At 46.0% G+C, this 21,770-nt stretch overlaps 1 protein-coding gene and 1 pseudogene across 1 annotated transcript in view; both read right to left on the reverse strand.

The window, feature by feature from the left end:
- Svop (SV2 related protein) overlaps positions 1–21,770 on the reverse strand; it is an 83,451-nt gene that overhangs the window by 37,608 nt on the left and 24,073 nt on the right. Inside the window, exons 3-6 of the mRNA XM_005396479.2 lie at positions 18,632–18,717; positions 17,125–17,223; positions 11,113–11,184; positions 4,787–4,911 (exon numbers count right to left, since the gene is read on the reverse strand). Of these exons, the coding sequence (XP_005396536.1) occupies positions 4,787–4,911; positions 11,113–11,184; positions 17,125–17,223; positions 18,632–18,717 (382 nt within the window). The remainder of the gene's footprint in view (positions 1–4,786; positions 4,912–11,112; positions 11,185–17,124; positions 17,224–18,631; positions 18,718–21,770) is intronic.
- LOC102028824 lies at positions 2,131–2,457 on the reverse strand (annotated as a pseudogene).

The following is a 21,770-nucleotide window of genomic DNA, read 5'->3' on the forward strand; positions in this document are numbered from 1 at the left end:
CCTTAACAAAGCATTCAGTGGATCAGATACCTATTTATCTATGTATTTGTTTATGGGGCTTTTTTTTTTTTTTGAGACAGGGTCTCACTGTGCAGTTCAGGCTGGCCTTGAACTTGCAATGACCCTTCTGCTTCAACCTCCCAAGTGCAGGAATTACAGGCATGCGCCACCACACCCAGCTTATGGAAGTTTTTTTAGACAGGGTCTTGCTATGTAGCTCAGACTGGCCTCAAACTGGCCTCAAACCCTTCTGCCTCACCTTCCTGAGTGCTGGATTACAAGCATGCGCCATCACACCTGGCTCCAGATTGCTTGCTAATTTACATTGAGTGTTCTTCCAAGCATTATCGTGGGTACTTTCCATGTGTTTGGGTTTCTCCCCAAAGGAGAGTAGCGGTGGGCACATGGCCATGGAGGCTACTGATCCTACCACGTATGATGCCACACCAAAGCTGCTGGACTGCAAGCAATAGAACAGCCTTTTGCAGGTGCTACTGAGGCACCAGTACAGAGACAGTGCCCTCTGAAGATGGGACACTGTCCTGCAGGACACAGCACACCCTTCAGCCAGTGGCCATTATGTGGCTCTGTTCCAGTACAAAGAATACACGGATCTGGAAATCAGGTGCTGAAGTAGGAGTGGCCTTTATCACCACTGTTGTCAGAGACCCCTTGGGGGAGTTGTGTGTACCTCACTTACACATCTTCTAAGCTCTGAAGATCTAAATGTCTTGGCTCCCAGAGATGGGAAGCCTCCACCAGGGGAGGCATCCCACTACACTTTAAGCAAGAGCTGCCATCCAGTAACTTTGGGCTTCTTTTGTCAAGAAATAAGCAGGTAAGGAAAAAAAAAGTCACCATTCATCAGTCAGAAACTGATCTTAACCATGAGGAGCAGGTAGGGCCACTGTTCTATAATCAATGCACCCAGGTACTACACGGAACATTTATCAGGATTCCCCTGCTCGGTTTTTGGTATTAAATGGATGAGTACAACAGTTACAGCCTGAAAAAGCATGATGACCAGGGATTCAGCCCCATCTGGCAGGGGGTCTTAGGTCTCCCCATCTAGATGAGCAGAAGTGCTAGCCAAAGGTAAGGAGAACCTACAATGGGTGGCAGAGGAGAGAGAAAATAGGCACCCTTAACAGTCATCAGGTCAGCAACAATAGCAGGGCCTGCTTTGTCCCACAACCATCCTTGTACAAATGTTTACAGGAAGAGAGACCACCTAGAATCTTGGAGGAACTATTCTCAGTTTGAGTGAAAGCCTGCTATAAAGGACACTGACCCATGAGATGCAAGGGGTGGATTGTAGTGACTGGAGTGAATGAGACAAATGAGACATTCATTCCTTCAGGAAAGACCAAGAGGGCTGCCTGCTAAAAGTTCATAGCTGGGTCCCCTGCAGTAACTGCTTTGGCCCAGCGTAGCTGCCTTGCCCAAGGCAGGCAGCTCCCTCCCCAGGGGCATCCCACATCCAATGACGGGTTGGTGTGAGGGCAAGAAGCTCCAGTCCCTTGCTCTGAAGGGCCATTCAGTTTCTGAACCCCAGTAGGAGACTATCTTTTAGAAGCAACCGCAAGGAAAGAGGAGGCCGGGATAATGCCCAGAGCAGCTGAGCCTAAGGAAGACTCCTGGTCCAGGTCTGATTACGTGTAGGGAAGAGAACTATGAGAATCAAAGGCTGAGGTTTTAGAGGTACAGCAGGGCAAGCTTGTTAAAGGTCTTGAATGCCAGGAGAGAGGGACTGTCTATAAGTGGACCAGCGAAGGCCCTTGAGCTTGGCCGGTATTTTAGAGTAACTTCATGTCAATGCCGTTGCAGTTCCATCCTCTGTCTGCTCCTGCTTTTTTTTGAGTTTTAAAATGAGTTTCTTAAAGACTGTTCTCAGGAGGGCTACAATCTTTGATTTGTCATGAAAAAGGTCGTTTCTTCATGCTTTACAACAAAGGGAATGTAAAAGGATAGAGTGATAAGCATTTTGCTGCTGGAGTTCTCTGATAGTATAGCACAGCGTAGTCACTTCTGCAATGCTAGAATAAATTTTAAAAAGTCTCTTCTACGTTTTGCTTCACAAAGCGATGAATAATAGCAGGAGACAGCATCAAAAAGCCACTTTTTTCCTATTCATTCTGTAGTTTTGGGGCCGGTATTTTTACCATCGCACGCTACAATTCTCACTTCATCCACTTTACTAAGTTCTGTCACCTCTCTGAATTCAACATCGTTCAATACAAAAGTCCACACACTATCGTAGAATCTACGCGTTTAGGGAGCCCCTGAGATGGACTCTATTCCGTCCCTCTGAGCCAACGCTGAATTTATAGCCTTATCAAATTGAAGTGGAGCTTGGAGGGCAAGTTGAGGGGTGATCTGGTGACACTGTATGAGCTCACCGAGGCTCTCCCAAAGACTGTTTCCCAAAGTGGTGTTTCTGTATAACTGGTATGCCATGGCTCAGGAGAAAGAAATTGCCATTTTTTCAGGCTCGCATTGATATCCAGTCCCTGCAGGAGGCGCTTCCTGCTGCAGCTGCGTGGCCAGGGGCCTGCAGGAGGCACTGCCTAGCTGACCACTGGCCCCTCCTTTTCTTACTCACTTACAGGTGTTGATTCCAGTAACAACCTGCACGCTGATCTCTATTTCAGAGTCTGTTTCCAAGGATCCCATTTGTCTGAACCCGTGTTCCCACTGCTGGACAAAACACCCGGTGTTCACAATTTAAAGAAGAAGTTTAACTTGGCTCATCGTCTCAGAGGGTTCAGTCCATGGACAGCTGGCTCCAAGGCGGGAGCATCACGATGGAAGGGCAAGGGAAGCAAATCTGCTCAATTCGTGGCAGCCAGGAAGCACAGCAGGCAAATAGTGCCAGAGAAGAAGGGACCAGGGACCAGAGATAGTCCACACGGTCACACCGCCATGACCCACCCAGACACATCCGGAAGTCTGCCTTGCTAATCCCCTGGGTAGCTCACAAGTCAATCAAATTGACAATCCCGCTAACTGTCACACCATCCTATACTAGGGGCAATGTTACTCTTGCTCACTGCTATAGCCCCAGCACCCAATGCAGACAGACCTATGCCATCATAGCTCGAGCAATACTGGCTAAGTAAAGGAATAAACTAGTAGAAATCTACCTGATCCTTTCGCAAAATCTCCCTAAATTACTACAGTAGAATTCTTTATCTACAAACCATCTTACCCATAACTTAGACTAATATGCTTAAGTACCTTCCCTGCTCAGGAACTCTTATGGCTCCCCAACACCTATAGACAAACCGTTTGGTCTGGCATTCAAGGCCTTTAGTAAGCTTGCCCTGGTCCACCTGTCCAACTCGGCCTCCATTTCTCATAGGTTTCATCCTTACAACTAACCAGAGCTGGATCACAAGCCTTCCGCAGACTCTACTACTGTTCTCGCTTTTCATGCAGTTCCCTTCCTATGAAATAGTCTCAATTGTTTACATGCTCAGTAGCAAGGCAGTAAAATGCAGTGATCAGAGCCCAAAGCAAGTTACTTTATCTCTCTGTTCCTCTTTCTCTATAAAGTGAAGTTATTAATAAAATTTGCCTGATAGGGAAAAGTGGGGAATTAAAAGAGATAATCTGGGTGAACCATTTAGTGCATCACCTGCCACATGGTAGACACTAAAATATCGACTATTTTCACCTGGGAGGGAATCCCATACACTTTTTTTCTTGACAAAGGCCATATAATAAATGTTCAATTCTGTCGCTATAGCGCACAGATAGCCACAGATACAGTAATAGGTACATGAAAGGTGCGGTGTGTTGCAATAAAACTTTATTTACAAACCTGGCTAGCAGGTCAGATTCAGTCCTCACACTAGAGTTTGCCAATCCCTGCTTTAGGACCTAGCACAAATGAAAGCCTTCCCTGACCCACCAGGAGAGAGTGGCTTTTGCCCATGATCCTGAGTACTCTTAGCACCTTAAATGATAGCAGCAACAATAAAGCCACCCCAGCTCATGTACAGTAAATACCCTTTCCATCTCTCATGTATGGGTCAGAGGGGTGGGATGCGTCATTCATGGTGGCCAAGAGCACAGATGATGCAGGGAGACAAACTCAGGTTCTTATTCCTGAGTTTACCCATCAAGTGACTTGGAGTGTGTTCTCTGAATCTCGAGTTCCTCAACTGAAAAACACAGATTGCAGTGACACCATACTATTCTCCTCTTGGGTTGCTGTGATGTGTCCAAGTGAAATGTCCAATCGATGCTAGGGCTGTTATTTTTATTATTATTTCACCTGACAACCTTCCAGCTACTGTTGCTACTGTCATCCATCCTTACAGTACCAACAAGGATGCAGTTCTCTTGCTGTAGCTTAGCTCCTGATACCTGAAGCTGTGGTGTAGCATCTCTAATCCCCAAGGCGAGGAACAGATGTACAACCTCCCTTCTGCCTCCACAGGAGATTAGGTCTAAGACATTCCCCAGATGCCAAAATCTGAGGATCCTTAAGTCCCTTATACAAGACAGGATTGTATGTGCGTAGATTCTACATAATTCTTCTGTATACTTCAAACCATCTCTAACTCACTTATAATACAATGTCAAGGCTTTGTTAATAGCTGTTACACTATATTGTTTAGGGAATAATGACAAGGAAAAAGGGCAACTGTGTTTGGTACAAATGCAGGATTTTTCCCCCCAAATATTTTTCAATCCAAGGATGCACAACCCACAGATACAGAGGGTTGGCCATAGTTGCCTGGCTGCCTGGCTGCATCACCACAGTTGGGTATTTACTTACGACTGGGGGACCCCTCCAATCCCAAAGCCCACCAGGCCTCGGAGCACCAGGATCCAGCTATACACAGGTGCAAAAGCACTGAGGATGCCGTAGTAGAGAGTCCAGAGTACGCTGATCTTCAGCCCCTGCAGAGGAGGAAAATATGGAGTCACGAGGCTTTGCAGCATCTCCAGATAGCAGGGGCCCTGTGCCACAGAAAGCTGTCAGTACAGGCTGGGGCTGGAGCTCAGTGGCAAAGCGCTTGCCTAGCATGTGTGAGGCCCTCAGTTTGCGGCCCAGCACCAGGAAGGAATGGAGGGAGAGAATGAAAGAACAGGTAGGCAGGAATTACTGAAGTCCTGGAAGCAAAAATAATAAAGCATTGTTTCTGTACCATAAACCCATTACTAAAATTGGTTCCCACCACACATACACTTCATTTTTTTCTTTGGGCTTAAGCTAACTTCATAGGGATTCTCTTCCTTGGAATCCAAGGAATCTTAAACCAGACACTGCCCAAATTAACAGCAGAGAAAACAGGAGGAGAGAAACAGAGCAGGAGAAGAGGACCGGGGAGAGAAGATGGCATGGAGGCTGAGCCTCCTGCAAAGGCTGTCAGGTGCCACATTATTCTCCTACCCCTAGACCCCCCAAACAGGCTCTCTTGCCTGTCCCACTTGGTCACAGCAGATTGCAGCTGGCTCTGCACTGGCCCAATGATGCAAGGCTTTCTAGCTGCCCTGAAAATGAGGACTCAGCAGCCAAGTGTAAGTACCGTCATGGAGCTTTCCTGGGACTCTGCAGAAATGCCTCATGGGCCTTTCTCCTTAATACAACTGTCATGCTGCTTACCACTGATCTGCCTTTTATAGATTGATAGCTCCTGCCTGCCTGCCTGCCAGCCTTCCATATGCATTAGCCCCGCTATGCTGGCTACAGAAAAGACACGCAGACACTGTGCATTCATTAATTTGTTCATTGAAAAATTCATTTGGTAAGTGTGTATTGAGCACCTACTATACGCCAGACACGGAAAAATATTATCCACTCATTTATGTATCCATTCATTTATTCCGTATACATGTGTTGAACACTTACTGTGTGCCTAGCACTAGGGGTACTAATAAATGTTATTCATTCATTCATTTTCTTAATATGCATGAATTGAGTACCTGCTATATGCCTGGTACTAGAGATACCATACATACTATTCATTCATTTGTTCAAAAGCATATATTATGTAACTGCTGTGTGCCTAGCAGTAGAGGTACGGATACACAATATTCATTCATTCCTTCATTCACGCAATATATACGTATTGAATATCTGCTATTTGCTAGGCACCAGACTACAGCAGGGAACAGGACAGCTGTGGAGTTTCTGACTTCATGGAATTTTCATTTGCATTTTTAAAATCACTTTCACATCATGACACTGGATCCTCACAGCAGCCCTGTGGAAAGATTGTTTTTATTTTTGGTTTACAAATGAGCAAGGGCTAAAGTCATTGAGTGGTTTGCTCAAAATTAGTCAGTGGCAGAGCTGAACCTGGAGCTAGAGCTTCTAGCCCTAACTGCTGTACTTTGAATAAGCTGCTCCCCTCCACCAGGGTCTTTGATGGTTCCTTATTACCTCTGGCCAAGAACACAAAGGTACCATGCAGGTTTAATATAGCAAGGTCAGGCTGGCCTGGGTCCATGGGAGAGAACTCACCCTGACCGGTAGAACATGTGCTTGCTATGCTCGCTGCCCTGATTTTAATCCCTAGGACTCCCCTAGAAATGTGGGTGGGGCGCAGATGTGGCTGTGGGTCTCCGGTTTGCAATCTGTACCCTAGAAAACCTACTGACATGTGCCAGCTGTGTACTATGGTTCCCCAACCTCTCAATGGCAAGGACAACATTCACGGTCATAGAGACTCAAGGTCCCTCGGAGGTAGAGTCCTACTGCCTTCCAAGTGCCTCATTTTTCTCATTAAAGATAACATAGATCTAAGAGCTTTCTTCTTTTACTTTTTTTTTGTTTTGTTTGAGACAAGGTCTCATTATGTGGTCTAGGCCTTAAACTTGCTATATACCCCAGGCTGACTTTGGTTTTTTTTTTTTTTTTTTTTTTGGTCTTTTTGAGACAGGGTCTCACTATGCAGTTCAGGCTGGCCTTGAGCTCATTTTGTAGCTCAGGCTGGCTGGCCTTAAACTTGAGGACATCCTCCTGTCTGCCTGGAATTACAGGCATGCATCATAGCAGGAATTACAGGCATCCGCCACCACACCCAGCTTCTCAGGTTGACTTTAAACTTGAGGACATCCTCCTGTCTGCCTGGAATTACAGGCATGCATCATAATGCCCTGCTTTTGAATGAGCTAGTGACCTGACAATCCCATATGCTGAAGTTTTTTTTCCTTTGAGCCCCAAACAGTGAGTTACTGTTCATTGTGTTCTAGCCATGCATCAGCAAACACCTAAGTGCGGTATATTACATACATTTTCTTATTGAATCCCCCCAACAGTATTTTGTACTCCGTTTATCAACTCTATTTTGTAGATGGGGAAACTGAGGCCCAAAGAAGTGAAGAAACTTGCCCTAGGCTACCTTGCTCAACTAGGGAGCGCTGGGATATGAACTCAGGTGTGTTCATCTCCCTGACTTCAAGATGACGGTCATCTTCCCCTTTCCATGGCTGCCACACATTCTCAAGCTGTAGAAACTTCTGTAGGAACCAAAGCGGCTCGCTGAAGCCAGCCCACATGAGACTGCACAGCAAAGGAGGCAGCGGACGCCCTCTCAGAGCCTCCCAGCTGGGCCAGGGCAGATGGGGAGATTCTCTGGCTGCCAAGGCTGGCCAGCTGCCCTGCGGGCCTGGCTCCTGGAGGAGATCCGCGGAAGCTTTCTAATTACACCCTGGTCCTTGCTCCCAAGGCTGTGCCAGGATTCCATGCTGAGGGGGAGGAGCCCTGCAATCTGGGTGCTCTCTCTCCTCTCCCTCCTTTTCTCCCGGTTACCCCAGCTTCCTGTAGCGTGTGGAATTTCTCCAGGTGGGAGGTGGGACATTCTGCAGGCAGCCTCCCTCCAGCTTCTGCTGTTTGGGATGGTTAAACGTCCAGCTGGTCAATTGAATTCTGGGTGATAATTCAGTTCAGACTCCCAGCAATCAAGGTCAGGGTGAAAGACAAGGACTCGCAAGGCAGATGCACCAGTATTTTAATGCTGCCTTGCCATTAGTGGGTACCACAAGCATGGCAAACAATAGGATTAATAATGGATATTTATTTATTCATTTATGATACTGGAAATTGAGCCCAAGGGTGCTTGACCACAAAGCTACATTCTCAGCACTTTGTATTTCATTTTGAAACAAGAGCTCAGTAACTTGTCCAGGCTAGGCTTGAACTTGCAATTCTCCTGCCTCTGCCTCCCAAAAGGCTGGGATTAGAAGTGTGCACTACCACACCTGCAGCAATGGACATTTATGAAGTTACTTCTCTCTGCCGAGAGCTTTTTGTGCAAGGCCATTTACTCTTTATAACACCCCTATGTTGCTAACCCACTTACAGACGAGAACAGTGAGGCATAGAAAGCTTGAATAACTCGTCCAAGGTCATGCAGCCTAGAAGCGGAGAAGCTGAGACCTGAACCCAAGCAAGGTGGCTCAAGCCTGTGCTTTTCACAGTGACATGTTATTACTTCTCTCGTCAAAATGAACCACTTGCTCCCAGTGGGTAAGTACTGAAATAATGGCTAAGCAGCCCCAGAGAAGCAGACAGAGGGTGAAATTGCCGCCCAGCATCATCTGCACATTCACTCAGCATCATCACCACCTGGGACTGAGTGGGTGTCCTGTGCCCTGCGGGGTACTGGGCAGAATCCCTGGCTTCCACCCAGTAGATGCCGGTAGAGCCCTCCCCCTAGAAGTGACAACCGAAAATGTCTCCAGGCATCATCGAGGGTTCCCTTCCCCCATGTTGCCAAATGTGGCTACTGTCCACAAAATTCAGTAAATGCATTACTAAAAACCCATCCATGAATCTTTTTTTTGAAGGGGGGGGGACAGGGTCTTGCTATGTAGTTCAGGCTGCCTTTGGATTCGCTACTCTGCCAAGACTGACTTCAAACTTTCAGTGAACCTCCTGCCCCAGCCTCTTAAGTGCTGGGATTACAGGCGTGTACCACCATGAGGCAACATAAATGTATCAGGCACCTAAGTTTGGAGCTACTAGTGTCATGACTAAGACAAAAGTCTGAACTCAGAGCAAGACTTGGCTCTGTGATATGCAAACTCTATGACCTTGGGCCTCAGCTTTCTCTGCTAAAAATTCAGAGTGATTATTTTGAGTAAGTATCCCTTATCCTAAAGGCTTGGGACCAGAAGTGTTCCATATTTTGGATTTTTTCAGATTTTGATATATTTGCACAGTTTTTACTGGTTATCCTTAACCCAAAATCTGAAATGTTCCAAAATGTTTTAATATCGTATTAGCACTCAAAATGCATAGTTTATTTATTTATTTACTTTTAGTTTTTTTGAGACAGGGTCTCACTATGCAGTTCAGGCTGGCCTTGAGCTCACTTTGTAGCCCAGACTGGTCTCGAACTCGCAAGGATCCTCCTGTCTCAGCCTCCTGAGTGCTGAGATTACAGGCCTGCACCACCACGGTCAGCTTAAAAATGCATATTTTAAACTGGGTGTGATGGTACACACTTGTAATTCTAGCACTTGAGGGTCTGAGACAGGAGGATCTCAAGTTCAAGGGCAGCCTGGGTTAGATAGAAAGATCCTGTCTCAAAAAAAATTTTTTCCCCATATTTTGGGGCATTTCAGCTTTTGGAGTTTTGGATTAAGGACATGCAATTGTAGTACGGACTTCGATGGTTGTGGGGATTTGATGAGCTCATACGTGAATCGTGCTTAGGGTAGTGCCCGACACACAAGGCACTGATGCATTTTCAAACTATGACACACTAGTTATGGTGATGATTATCTGTTACATTCCCAGCACTCCTATCTCCCTTCTACCTTCCTAACAGAATTATAAATTTATTTAGATGTCTGGGCCCTTGCATAGCTCCAAGAATACAGTCTGAACCAATCGTTCTCAAAAGTGTGAGACCAATGGCATCGATGTCATCTGGTGCTTGATAGAAATGCTGTAATTGCCATTCCAGCTCATATGTATCCTCTGCACACCCTGTGCCTGGCACTGAACAGACCAATTCACCCCATCACCTCCATTTACCCTCCAGCGTGAGGTGTGTTAGGAGGAAATTGATGCTCAGAGATCAATATGTTTGCACAAGGTCACACAATCAAGAGTGGCAAAGTGCTGGGTGTGGTGGCGCACGCCTGTAATCCCAGCACTCGGGAGGCTGAGGCAGGAGGTTCATTGCGATTTTGAGACAAGCCTGGGCTACAAAGTGAGCTCAAGGCCAGCCTGAACTGCATAGTGAGACCCTGTCTCAAACAGGCAAAAAAAAAACCAAAAAAAAAAAAACAACAAAAAAAAGAGTGGCAAAGTTAGGGCTGAACCCTGTCTACCTGATTTCAAGCACACAATCTTACACCATCCTGCCTCTGGAGCAATTGCAGGCCAATGGGAAGAGTCCAAGAAAAAGAACGATAGGGCAGTCAGAGAGCGTGATCACAGAACACGCACAGTTATCAGAATGATGGTTTAGAGCTCTTCATACCTTTGAGGCCCATGGGTACAGTCAGGAGGACAGTAGCTTCCTATGCTGAAAGAACCAAAGACCCAAGCGCAACTGAGCAAAACAAAAGCAATGTAAACTACAAAGGGCACCATCCAAAGCCATGAAGGTAACAGATGGGTGAAATTGTAAGGGCTCAGTCGCATACCAGACCTATAAATGCCTTTCTTCCTAGTTGCAAAACTATTTCCTGTTATGTCAGGGGTTCCCCCTAAAAGCAGGCCCTGAGATAAAGATCCAAACACAAATAGCTTATTTAGGTGTTGATCCCAGCGGGAGGTGGAAAGCTGAGACAGGCTGAGGAGGGCAGATAATTCAGGGCCTGGGTGAGCTCTGTCCAAGCGGGAAGTCCTGTGGGGCTCGTCATCCACCATCTCTTGCCTGCTCCAGCCTCGTGTAAGGGAATGGTGAGTGTCCAGGGCACGTGACTGGCACCAACAGCATCACCTACATTCTGAAGTGCACGTGGTTGGGCTCCACAATTGGAAGAGTGCAAGGTGGCCTTGGAGCGTGGTATTCTCACTGTCCTCCAACATCGCTCCTCATTCTGCTTCCCAGTTGCTATAGCAACCGAGGTTCTGCTACTTGAAACAGCATCGCAGAGAGAACCCGCAGGATGTGCGCGTGGAAGAGGTTGGCTTACCGTTTTCCTGCCGTACTGGTCCGAGATGTTTCCCCAGAGCGTGGAGCTGGACATCATGCCTACAAAGACCACCTGTGGGTGCAGACAGTTTCTGTTAGTCTCCCAGAGCAAGAAAATAGGAATAGCAAGTCAGACCTACGGTGCCCGCCCCAGCAATATGGAGGGGCCGATATTCTCTGCGAACCTGCCACAGTGCAAACACTATTCTAGGTGCTACGTGCTGTCATTTGAGCCCCCCAGTGATCATACAGGGTAGGCACTGCCATTACCCCCATTTTCCAGGTGAGGAAACTGAGATTCAGAAAAGGGAAAACACCAAGAAGTGCAGCCTGGACTGGAAGTAGGCAGTCTTGCACCAGAGCTAGGATTTTACCAGCTTCTCACGACAGCAAAGAAATGTCTTGCCCTAGTGCTGAGAAAGGATCAAGGGCCAGGTGTGATGGTAAATGAGGCAGGAGGGTGGCAAGTTTCAGTCCTGTCTGGGCAACTTAGCAAGACCCTGTCTCAAAATATTAAAAGAAATATAATAATAAAATGAAAAAGGACTTGGGATGTAGCTCAGTGAAAGGGTCCTAGGTGCAGTCCTTGGTACTAGGGAAAGAAAGAAGAAAGGAAGGAAAACAGGGAGGGAGGAAGGGAGGGAAAAAAAGAAAAGAACAAAGGTTACAAGATAGAGTTTGGAAGGTACAAGGACGGGCGTGTGAGGAGCTATAAACCACGAGGGAGAGAGACCCCTCTAGAGCACTTGCCTAGCATTCAGAAGGCCCTGAGTTCAACGCCCAACACAAGGTGGGCTGGGGGAGGGCACAGGCCACTCACTGTGCCAGGCAAAGTTGTGTTTACATCTCAGTCCTTAGATGAACGGCATGGATGGAGTTTGCGCGATCCTCTCCACTTGATGGATGGGAAGCTGAGGCTCACACAGGCTAAGAACCTGCTCAGTGTCCCCAAAGGTGAGGCTGGTGACAAGTCTTAAACCCAGGCAGGCTGACGGGGTCTTGAAGCTGGGCTGCACCCTCACCAAGCATGGCTTTCTGCACACGCCTCTCCTGGTCCTCACACAGCCCCACAAGGTGGTGCTGTTAGATCCTAATTTTCCAGGTAGAGCACCGGGAGGCCCGAGAGAGGAAGCCATTGCTTCAGTGCCCCACATCCCCTGGAGCGCTCCTCCTGGCAGGCCTTAAGGCAGGCAGCTACACCAGGGACCTGACCTCTTGTCTCTATGGCGAGGAGTTCCAGGACCCCCCGTAGACACCAGAACTGTGGATGCTCGAGTTGCTTATGTAAAATAGCTTAGTATTTGCCAATCTTCCTGTACATTTTATTTTATTTTATTTTGGTCTTTTTGAGACAGGGTCTCACTATGCAGTTCAGGCTGGCCTTGAACTCACTGTGTAACCCAGGCTGGCCTTGAACTCGCAATGATCCTCCTGTCTCAGCCTCCCGAGTGCTGGGATTACAGGCATGCACCACCACACCTGGCTCCTGCATATTTTAAACCATCTTTAGATGACCCGTAATCCCTAGTAGAATGTCAGTGTTATGTAAATAGTTGTTATACTATATCGTTTCAGGAATAATGACAAGAAGAAATTGTCTGCACAAGTTCAGTACAGATATATATATTTTTTCTTCGAATATCTTCCATCTGTGGTTGGTTGAATCCATGAATTCAGAGCATGCTGATAAGTCGGGCCAACCTGGGACTGGGGTGGAGGGTACTCAGTGGTAGAGCTCCTGCTTAGCATGTGCAAAGCCATGGGTTTCATCCCCAGCACAGCGAAAACAAAATAAAAAAGGAGGGCCCACTGTGCCCAGAGGCATTCCAAGGAGAAAACAGACATGGGGTATCTTAAAGGAATTAATTGCCAAGCCCTCAGCTTCCCTAAGGACCCTTTCCCGGGACCAGGTTAGGGTTCTGACCTGTTTCCTGCCTCCGTCTCTCCCTCCTTCACAGCTCACTTTGCCAGTTTTTCCAGTGTAACTCAAAATGCTTTGCTTTGCCATGTAAACTCTTTAGGATGCCGCAAGAAAGAAACACAAACCCTTTTGCAAGTCGTCTAGTCTCCAGTACTATTATTATTATCATCGTTATTTTGTTTGGCACTCGGGACCTCACCTGTGGCAGGCCAGCACTAAACCACCAAGCTACAGCCCTAATTTTTTGAAGGGGGAGAAGTTTATTTAGGCTCAGGGTTTTAGAGGAGTTAGTCCATGGTTGGCTGGCAAAAGGGGAAATGGCGTGCTAGAAGGCATGGTGGAAGAAAGCTGTTTAACCTACGGCAACCAAGTAACAGAGAAAGAAGGGACAATCTGGGGACAAGAATACACGTTTCCAGGTCATGGCCCCAGCAATCTGCCTCTTCCAAATAGGCCCCACCTCCTCTTTAAAAATATTATTTATTTTTATTGGTGTTTGTTTGCAGTACATAACATTTACATTCTTTGAGTGGAGTTGGTTCATGTACATAACACATCTTTATTCCTTTTTTCATTCCCTTTCCCTGCTGGGGTTATGGCTCAGTGGCTCAAGTGCCTGCCTGGCAAGTGTAAGGTCCTGAGTTGAATTCCAGGTATGAAAAAACCCAAAACTCATTCTCTTTCCTTCCCTCCCTCCCTCCCTCTTCCCTCCAACCCTTTTTACTTTTTATTTTGAGACAGGGTCTCACTAAGCTACTTAGGCTGGCTTCCAGTTTGCCATCCTCCTACCTTTGCCTCCAGAATAACTGAAATTATAGGCTTGTGCCTGGTTCCTTTCATTGTTATTTTTAACAAAACTGAAGGATAACCCAAGCAAGTGGTCAGAAGATTAGAGCACTCAAAATAATTTTTCATAAACTAAGAATGGTGTGCTCTTTGGCATATAGCTTGGGAGCTTGTTTGGAGGTTCTAGCAAGGGAGCGCAGCTTTTCGTATACCCTTCACCAAGGAAACGGCCCTCCTCTATCCGGGGTGCTTGTCCTCTTTGACCAAGCTAGCACACAGCTTCAAGAGAGATGCACAAAGGGTGGTGAGGTTGGAAGGGGTCACACGGCTATCCAGCCAGATCAGCTGAATCCACTCTGGTGATCAATGGGGTAACAGATGTCACAGCCAGATCATGCTCACCATTTGGCATATAACTTGGAAGTTATTTTAAACACTCAGGTTCCATTAGTGTATTGAGTATAACAAAATTCCCACCATTCCCCAAAACTTTTTTTTTTGGTCTTTTTTTGAGGCTGGCCTCAAACTCATGGTGATCCTCCTGCCTCAGCCTCCCCAGTTCTGGGATTACAGGCTTCAGTCAACATGCCCAGCTCCCAAACCTTTTTTTTTTTTATGTGAACAAAGCTTTTTATATTTATATCCATTAAGTAAAAGTGACAGAGAAATAGGATTGTTGCTGAATCCTATTTCACTTGAGCAATAAGTAATCATTCAAGAATGCATGAAATATTTGGAAAACATTCCATTTCTCTCATTAGGGGGCTCACTCCCTACAAAAACTTACTTATTGTCTAACAGTCTCTTGTCAAAGTCATTTCTATCTTGTGTTGCTCTATGGTGTACCACTAAAAATTATAATGATACCTCCGTGGAGGAGAAACATTTTAATCATTAGAGACATCTCATCTCAGAAAATTGGAAATAAGAATTTCATGTCCATAGATTTTGTGATGAAGGTGATATTTTCTGGTATAAGCAAACATTACATCACATTGAAATTATAGAGAGAAATGGAATGAAAATACCAGTTTCAGGAGAAAATAACAGAATGCAAAATTTAAAAATTCTTCTGAAGAGTTTATTCATGATACGTTTCATGAATACTTTTATTCATGAACCTAGAGCCGTCACACTGAGCTACATCTCCAGTCTTTTTCTAATTTTTATTTTGAGACAAGGTCTGGCTAAGTTGCTAAGTTGCCCAGACTGGATTTAAATTTGCTATCCTCTTGCCTCAGCCTCCCAGAGTGCTGGGATTAAAGGAATGCATCACTATGTCCAGGAATTCATGGTATTTTTAAACAAACTATGGTGGGCACCAGACAAGTATTCAGTTCCACTGGATGCAGTTTTAGACGTGTGATTTTATTTAATTTTTAGTATTTGACTGCACTGGAGATGATATAATCTGCAATTTACTTTTTTTAATTTCAAAATTTTTATATATTGATATTTTTGCAGTGCTGAGAATCAGAGCCAAGGCCTTGAGCCTGCTAGTGCTGCAATCCCAACCCGCACCTACAATTTAAAAAAAAAAAATCATGTCAATTTAAGAGCATGTCAGAGTCCTGGAAGCTGCACAGGTTTTACTCAATTTTTCTTAAATTACTTGGAACAAAAGAGTTTGAGGATGACTGTCATGAGGTAGAATGTGGCCTCAGTCATATGCACCCCAAAGAGTTAACTACCACCCCCCCAAAAAACAATCAAACACATTTTCACCCAAAGGAGAGATTCAGGCATTGCAGAGTACTGGCTGTATACCATAACAATTATGGCAATCTATTATTATTATTCTTGCTATTGTTATTATTATCATTATTATGTTGGTACTGGGAGTTGGATCTAGGGCAGTACATGTGCTAGACAGGAGCTACATCCCTACCCGCAACTCCAGCATGTCTTATGGTGACAGTGATGTGCATGTGGCATCCTCCCTACATAGTTACCTCGATGGACAAACTCTCACAGTGCCATGCTAACTTCCCCACAGAGAACCTAGTGTGGGACCCTGGCTGCACCAAGCCCGCAGGTCTAGACTTTATACCATGAATAACCCAGAGCAGTGGCTGGGAACAGGGGCTTGGGATCTACCAGTCCTGGATTATATTAGGCCTTGTAACCCAGAGCAGATCTGCCACCAAACCTCTCAAACCCTTAGTCTCCTTATCTGTAAAAATGGGATTAATGATAGTGTCTCTTTCACAAGGTTGACAGGGCTACTGACTTAGTGTATGTAAAACCTTTATCCCAGAGCCTGACACATAATAACTGCTCAGTAAATTGTGAGGGTTTTGTTTTGCAGTGCTTGGTATGAAACCCAGGGTCTTGTATATGCTAGACAAGTGCTGTACTACTAAGCTACATCCCCAGCGGACAGTGTAGTGGTCATAAACCAATGACAAAAGAGCAAATCCCTCCACTGCAAAAACACAGACCTAGCTGGGAGTAGTAGCACATGCTTGTTTGTTATCTAACCACCAAGGGAGGCTGAGGCAGGAGGATTGCAAGTTCCCACCAGAGCACTTTAGGAACGTGGGGATGTAGCTCAAAGGTAGAGCACCCCTGGGTTTGCTCTCCAGTATCACAAAAACAAGGAACCCTGAAGCGCCTCTCTAGGAGGTATCAGTGAGGACCAGGATCGGGAGAAAGGAGTATTTCCTCTACCCCTGCCATGTGCTAGGCTCTGGATGTACTGATAATAGTACCAAGTCATAGGGACTGGAGGATTAAAAGACAGAGTGTACACTAAACATAGATTTTATCCAGTGTAGCTCAAACCCTTCGCACAGCTTTGGTGTACATAGTAGCTTTTGCAACTGTCATTACTACATTTCGGTCTGGCCAGGTCACGGTCCTCCCTTCTAAGTGCTTGCTGGTGAACTCCCGCAATAGCATTGAGGGTTCGGCCTCATTCCCCGTTAGGAGCAGCGCTACCTGGCATTTATCTAATGCCTAGCACACATCAGGCTGGCTGAAGGAAGTTGGCATTTCCTTTTTGCACTGGGGGAAAGGGGGGCTTGTAAAGTTTAAGGGGTATGCACAGCTGGATTCCAAGTTCTCGGCAGTTGAGAGGACCCTGTGGCCCCTCGAGCAGTTGGAGCTCTGGGTGGGGCAGAGCTGGCTGCTACGGTAATCTGCAGGGTGGCTGAGGCGGAGAGAGGACTAAGGAAGCTGAGGTCCTGGTGGTTCCAACCAGCACTCGATTCTTGTTCACTGAGCTCTTGGCTGCAGCAAGAGGGGGACATCCCTCAGGACACCCGAGGGGACCTGCACTGTCCAGAAGCAGAAAGAGCCACCTACCGAGGTCAGCAGTGCCACCTGCCAGCTGGGGAGCTGCCACTCGCAGTGCAGCTGCGGAGCCAGGATGCTCAGGATCATCATCTCCATGGCGTCGGCCATCTGCAGAGGGAAGGGCCCACCATGAAGTCAGGTTGCTGCCTGGTGCGGGGACAGCTGGTCAACCTCCGAACCCCAGAGGACATGCAGCAAACATTACCCACCACCCGGGTCCACCAAGTGTCCAAACCCTGAGAGCCCTAGTGGTTAGACCACATAAAAACTGACAAATGGACATCTAGTGATTTTGTATTTCCCCAGATTTTAAAAAATTCAGGAGCTGGGGATATAGTTCAGTGGCACAGCGCTTGCCTGATAAGCCCAAGGTCCTGAGTTCAATTCCTGGTACAAAAACCAACCAAACAAAAAAAACCAAAACAAAAAAATTCAGGCCATCTCCAAAGAGGTGGGGAAACATCATATTTCAAAAGTCTGAGTGAAACACTCTCGTGGAGATAGAGAGATGATCTTTCCTCTTTAGTGTAATTAAAGACTAGTTTGTCTTTGTTTCATAGGTCATTTGTTCATGTAGAATTAATAATCAGTATATTTAACAAGCATGACCTTTTCATATAATAAAACATACTAGGAAGCCCCAGTAATTAAATATCTTTGACTGTACAGGACTAACCAGACAGAAGAATGAGAAATGAGAGTTTAAAGCAGACCCACGACGCCTTGAGAATGTGGTGTGTGATAAAGGCACTTTCCAAATGAATGAGAGAATTGGTGTAAGGAAATTGATGATCCATTTGGACAAATGTGTAGTTGAATGACTGTCTCACCCCATTAAGGAAAATCAATTTCAGCTGGATTAAGAGTTTAGCTATGCTATGTGCCATGGCTCTATAAGCGATTTTTAACAAAGGTTGTGAGCACTTTGAAGTAGAAGGCAAAATTTAAACTATTTATTTATTTGTTTGTGACCAGGTCTTACTGTGCAGCTCAGGCTGGCCTCAAACTTACAGCAATCCTCCTGTCTCAGCCTACTGAGTGCTGGGATTACAAGCATGTGCCATCATGCCTGGCCTATTTATGTATTTAGGGGTATTGGGGATTGTACCTAAACTTTGTACATGCTAGGCAAATGCTCTACCACGGAGTTACAACCCCAATACAGATGGCAAATTTTCTTGTGTGTCCGTTTTTCTAGGGAGAGTTCTGCAGCTGGTACCATAATGGCATAGTAGTGCTGAGCCCCTCAGGGCAGAGAACCGTTTAGTTAGCTGGAAGCTTCCATTCCATCCTTGGGCTAATCACAAGCCACACCCACTTCTCTCCAGACACAGACCTGGATCATTACCACTCATCACCCCACATAAACTCTGTCGACTGGAATTCAGGCAAAAATCCCACATGGAAAAAGACAGCTGCGTCCCTTTTTGTAAACCACAGGAGCCCAGTTGAACAGCAGGGGGCGGGGGAGTTCTTGGAGGTGAATGTGAGGCCACTGTATCCCAGAAATACTTACCCAAGCCAAGCCGGTGAGAACAGACAGCTTCCACTGAAACTTTCCAAATCCGATGGCTTCCACCGCATCTTCCACCATGAAAGTATCTGGGAAGGAGAAAGAGGGAAGGGAAGACAGGATCAACGCACCTGGCATTTGTCCCAGCATGGGCAGAGCGGTGCCTGCAGTGTTCCCCAGCCAGATTAATTAACTGTAGCATGTGTTGCTTCTAGAACTTATCCTAGGGAAACATTCTAGCCAGTGGGAAGCAATACTTTGCTACTGCGACATTACTTGCAGCAGAGAAAACTGGTGTTGTGGTTTCTATCTGTATATTCCCCAAAAGGCTCACAAGCTCATACGCAGGGCTTCTAGGGGTGACTGGATCATGGGGGTGTGATGCTTACCAGAGGAGGAGTGCATAGATGAATTTATGGCTAATGTGAGGTTGGGAGGTGGATGGAACCTTGTGGGAGCTAGTGGGTCACTCGGGGGCGTGGCCTGGAAGGTCCCTTCCCTCCTCTTTTCACTCTCTGCTTCCCTGCCACCATGACGTGAGCAGCTGTCCCCAGCCACGCCCCTTTGCCATGCCCCGCTGCCTCGGAGCCAACCGACTCCAGACTGAAACCTCTACAACCTGAGACAAAATAAACCTTTCCTCCTTTAAACTGGGGTGTCAGATACTGTGCCTCAGGGATGCCAAAAGTGACCATGGTGTCTGGAAAGCACAACGTGTCTAACATGCTGTGTTGGGTCATTCATTATAAAATATGACCCAGCTGTTAAGGAGAATGTGCAGATATAGAAAGATACACATAACAGATTCATTAATTATAAAAACAAAATAAGATGGATAATAAAATAGTGTGGTTTATTCTTGGAAACGTGCGTTTAAAAATGCATAGACTATATAAGACTTTCAATTATAGTTTTATTTTTTGTTGCCTGTGGGTGGGGGAGGGGAAGAATCACATGACATTCTACCTTTTTCTCCTTTTAAAATTACTATTTCCATAGTCAGGAAAAAAAAATACATGCTTTTAAAATCTTTGTTTTGCGTTTAGTTTTTACAGTGCTGGGGTCTTAGGCCCGCGAGGCGAGTGCTCTATCACTGAGCCGCATCTCCGGTCCGAATGCTTTTTTCAAAAGCAGAATTCCCTGTGCACTGACACAGAAAGATGCCCACATTGTACCGGTAAGTGGAAAGCGGAAGTTGTGGAGAGGTATGCGCCAGAAGAGCTGTCTCTGTGATAAAATTAGATAGCAGTGTGTATGCGTGCGCGTGCGTGCGTGTGCGCGCGCGCCCCCTATATAGGTAGAAAGAGGGAACGGATGTTTTACAAACTGCTGAAAAAGAGTCATCTGTGAGAACAGCACTCACTGTTCTACTCTGGACATTTCTATAACGTCTGAATGTTTGCCAAAAAAGTATGTTATTTTGTGCTCAGGAATACAAAGTATAATTTATAAGCTAGGATGTATTTTGATGAATACACAGAGACTAAAGGCCATGTGATATGCTGGAGCGCATCCTGGAACAACTTGTGTGGAAGAGCTGGTGACATGTGAATTGAATCTGAGTGTAGGTCCCAGTGTGTTTCTGTGTGCAATGTTAATTTCTTAGGTTTGACAAATGCACCATGATTAGGTAAGATGTTTACTTTGGGAGAGGCTGAGTAAAGGGTATGTGAGAACCTTCTGTATTCTGCTATACTATTCTTTTTTGTTTTTTGTTTTTTGTTTTTTCCAGTACCAGGAATCGAACTCACGACCTTGCACTTGCAAGGCGGGTGCTGTGCCGCTGAGCTAAATCCCCAGCCCCACTATTCTTTTTTTGAGACAGGGTCTTGTTGTGTAGTTCAGGCTGGCCTTGAACTCACTATGTAGCCCAGGCTGACCTCCAACTAGTGGCAATCCTCCTGCCTCAACCTCCCAAGTGCTGGGATTACATGTATGCACCACCATACCCAGCCTTATTCTGCTATACTTTGAATCTGAAACCTCTCTCAAAGGCCTGCATGTTAAAGGCTTGGTCCCTAGCTGTAGCTCTGTTGGAAGATACAGAACTTCTTAAAGGTTGGAGGAAGTTAGGTCGTTGGGGGCATACCCTTGAAGAGAATATTGGGACCTGACCCCTTTGCCTGTTTTTAGTTCCCTTCTCAGCTACCAAGCAGTGAACAGCTTTTTCCGTCATGTGCTCCTCGCTGATGTGCTGATACTGGCCTAAAAGGAAGGAGCCAATTGATCATGGACTGAAACCTCTGGAGCTGTGAGCCAAAAGAAATCCTTCCTTTTTAAAAGTTTATTGTCTCAGTTATTTCGTTATAGTAACAGGAAGCTGACTGACACAGCTTTTTATACATCTAAAATGATTCCAAAATAAAAAGTTAATTAAAGACTAAACATACTAAAGGAGGATATTGGGAAGTCCTTCCAAGAGCAGCCTCTGGGGATCTCATCAGTTCCTGCTGGGAGCCATCATCATTTTGAAATTTCAACCAGGAGCCTCTTATGGCAACCATAATTTTCTCTAAAGTGTGATCTAGTGTTTGTCACACTAGCAGTGTACTGTGGTTTCCTTATCTGCAAAAGTGGAAAAATGATGATTGTGGTTCCATTTCAAACTGTTGTGGGGATTAAATGGGAAATACACATAGCATGCTTAGAACAGAGCCTGGCTCAGAGCAGATCCTCAGCCAGTGTCAGCTGCTTCCATGCCCCGTCATCATGACCGTTTTCCCTATCATTATAATCAAAATCATCCCTACCATCATTATTGCACTACTGTCACCTTCGCTGCCGTCACCACCACCACCATCACCACCACCACGACCATCACTTCCACCACCATCAATACCTCCACCACCACCATCACCACAACCATCACCATCATTACCACCACTACCACCACCTCCACCACCATCATCACCACCATCCTCATCACTTCCACCACCATCAGTACCTCCACCACCACCATCACCATGACCATCACCATCATTACCACCACCACCATCACTTCCACTACCACCATCATCACCTCCATCACCATCACTTCCACCACCAATACCTCCACCACCATCACCTCAACCACCATGACCTCCACCACCATCACCTCCACCACCACCATCACCTCCACCACCATCACCTCCACCACCATCAC

This window comes from Chinchilla lanigera, unplaced genomic scaffold (genome assembly GCF_000276665.1).
Source record: "Chinchilla lanigera isolate Chin_1 unplaced genomic scaffold, ChiLan1.0 scaffold00054, whole genome shotgun sequence".
In the NCBI taxonomy this organism is placed as follows: Eukaryota; Metazoa; Chordata; class Mammalia; order Rodentia; family Chinchillidae; genus Chinchilla; species Chinchilla lanigera.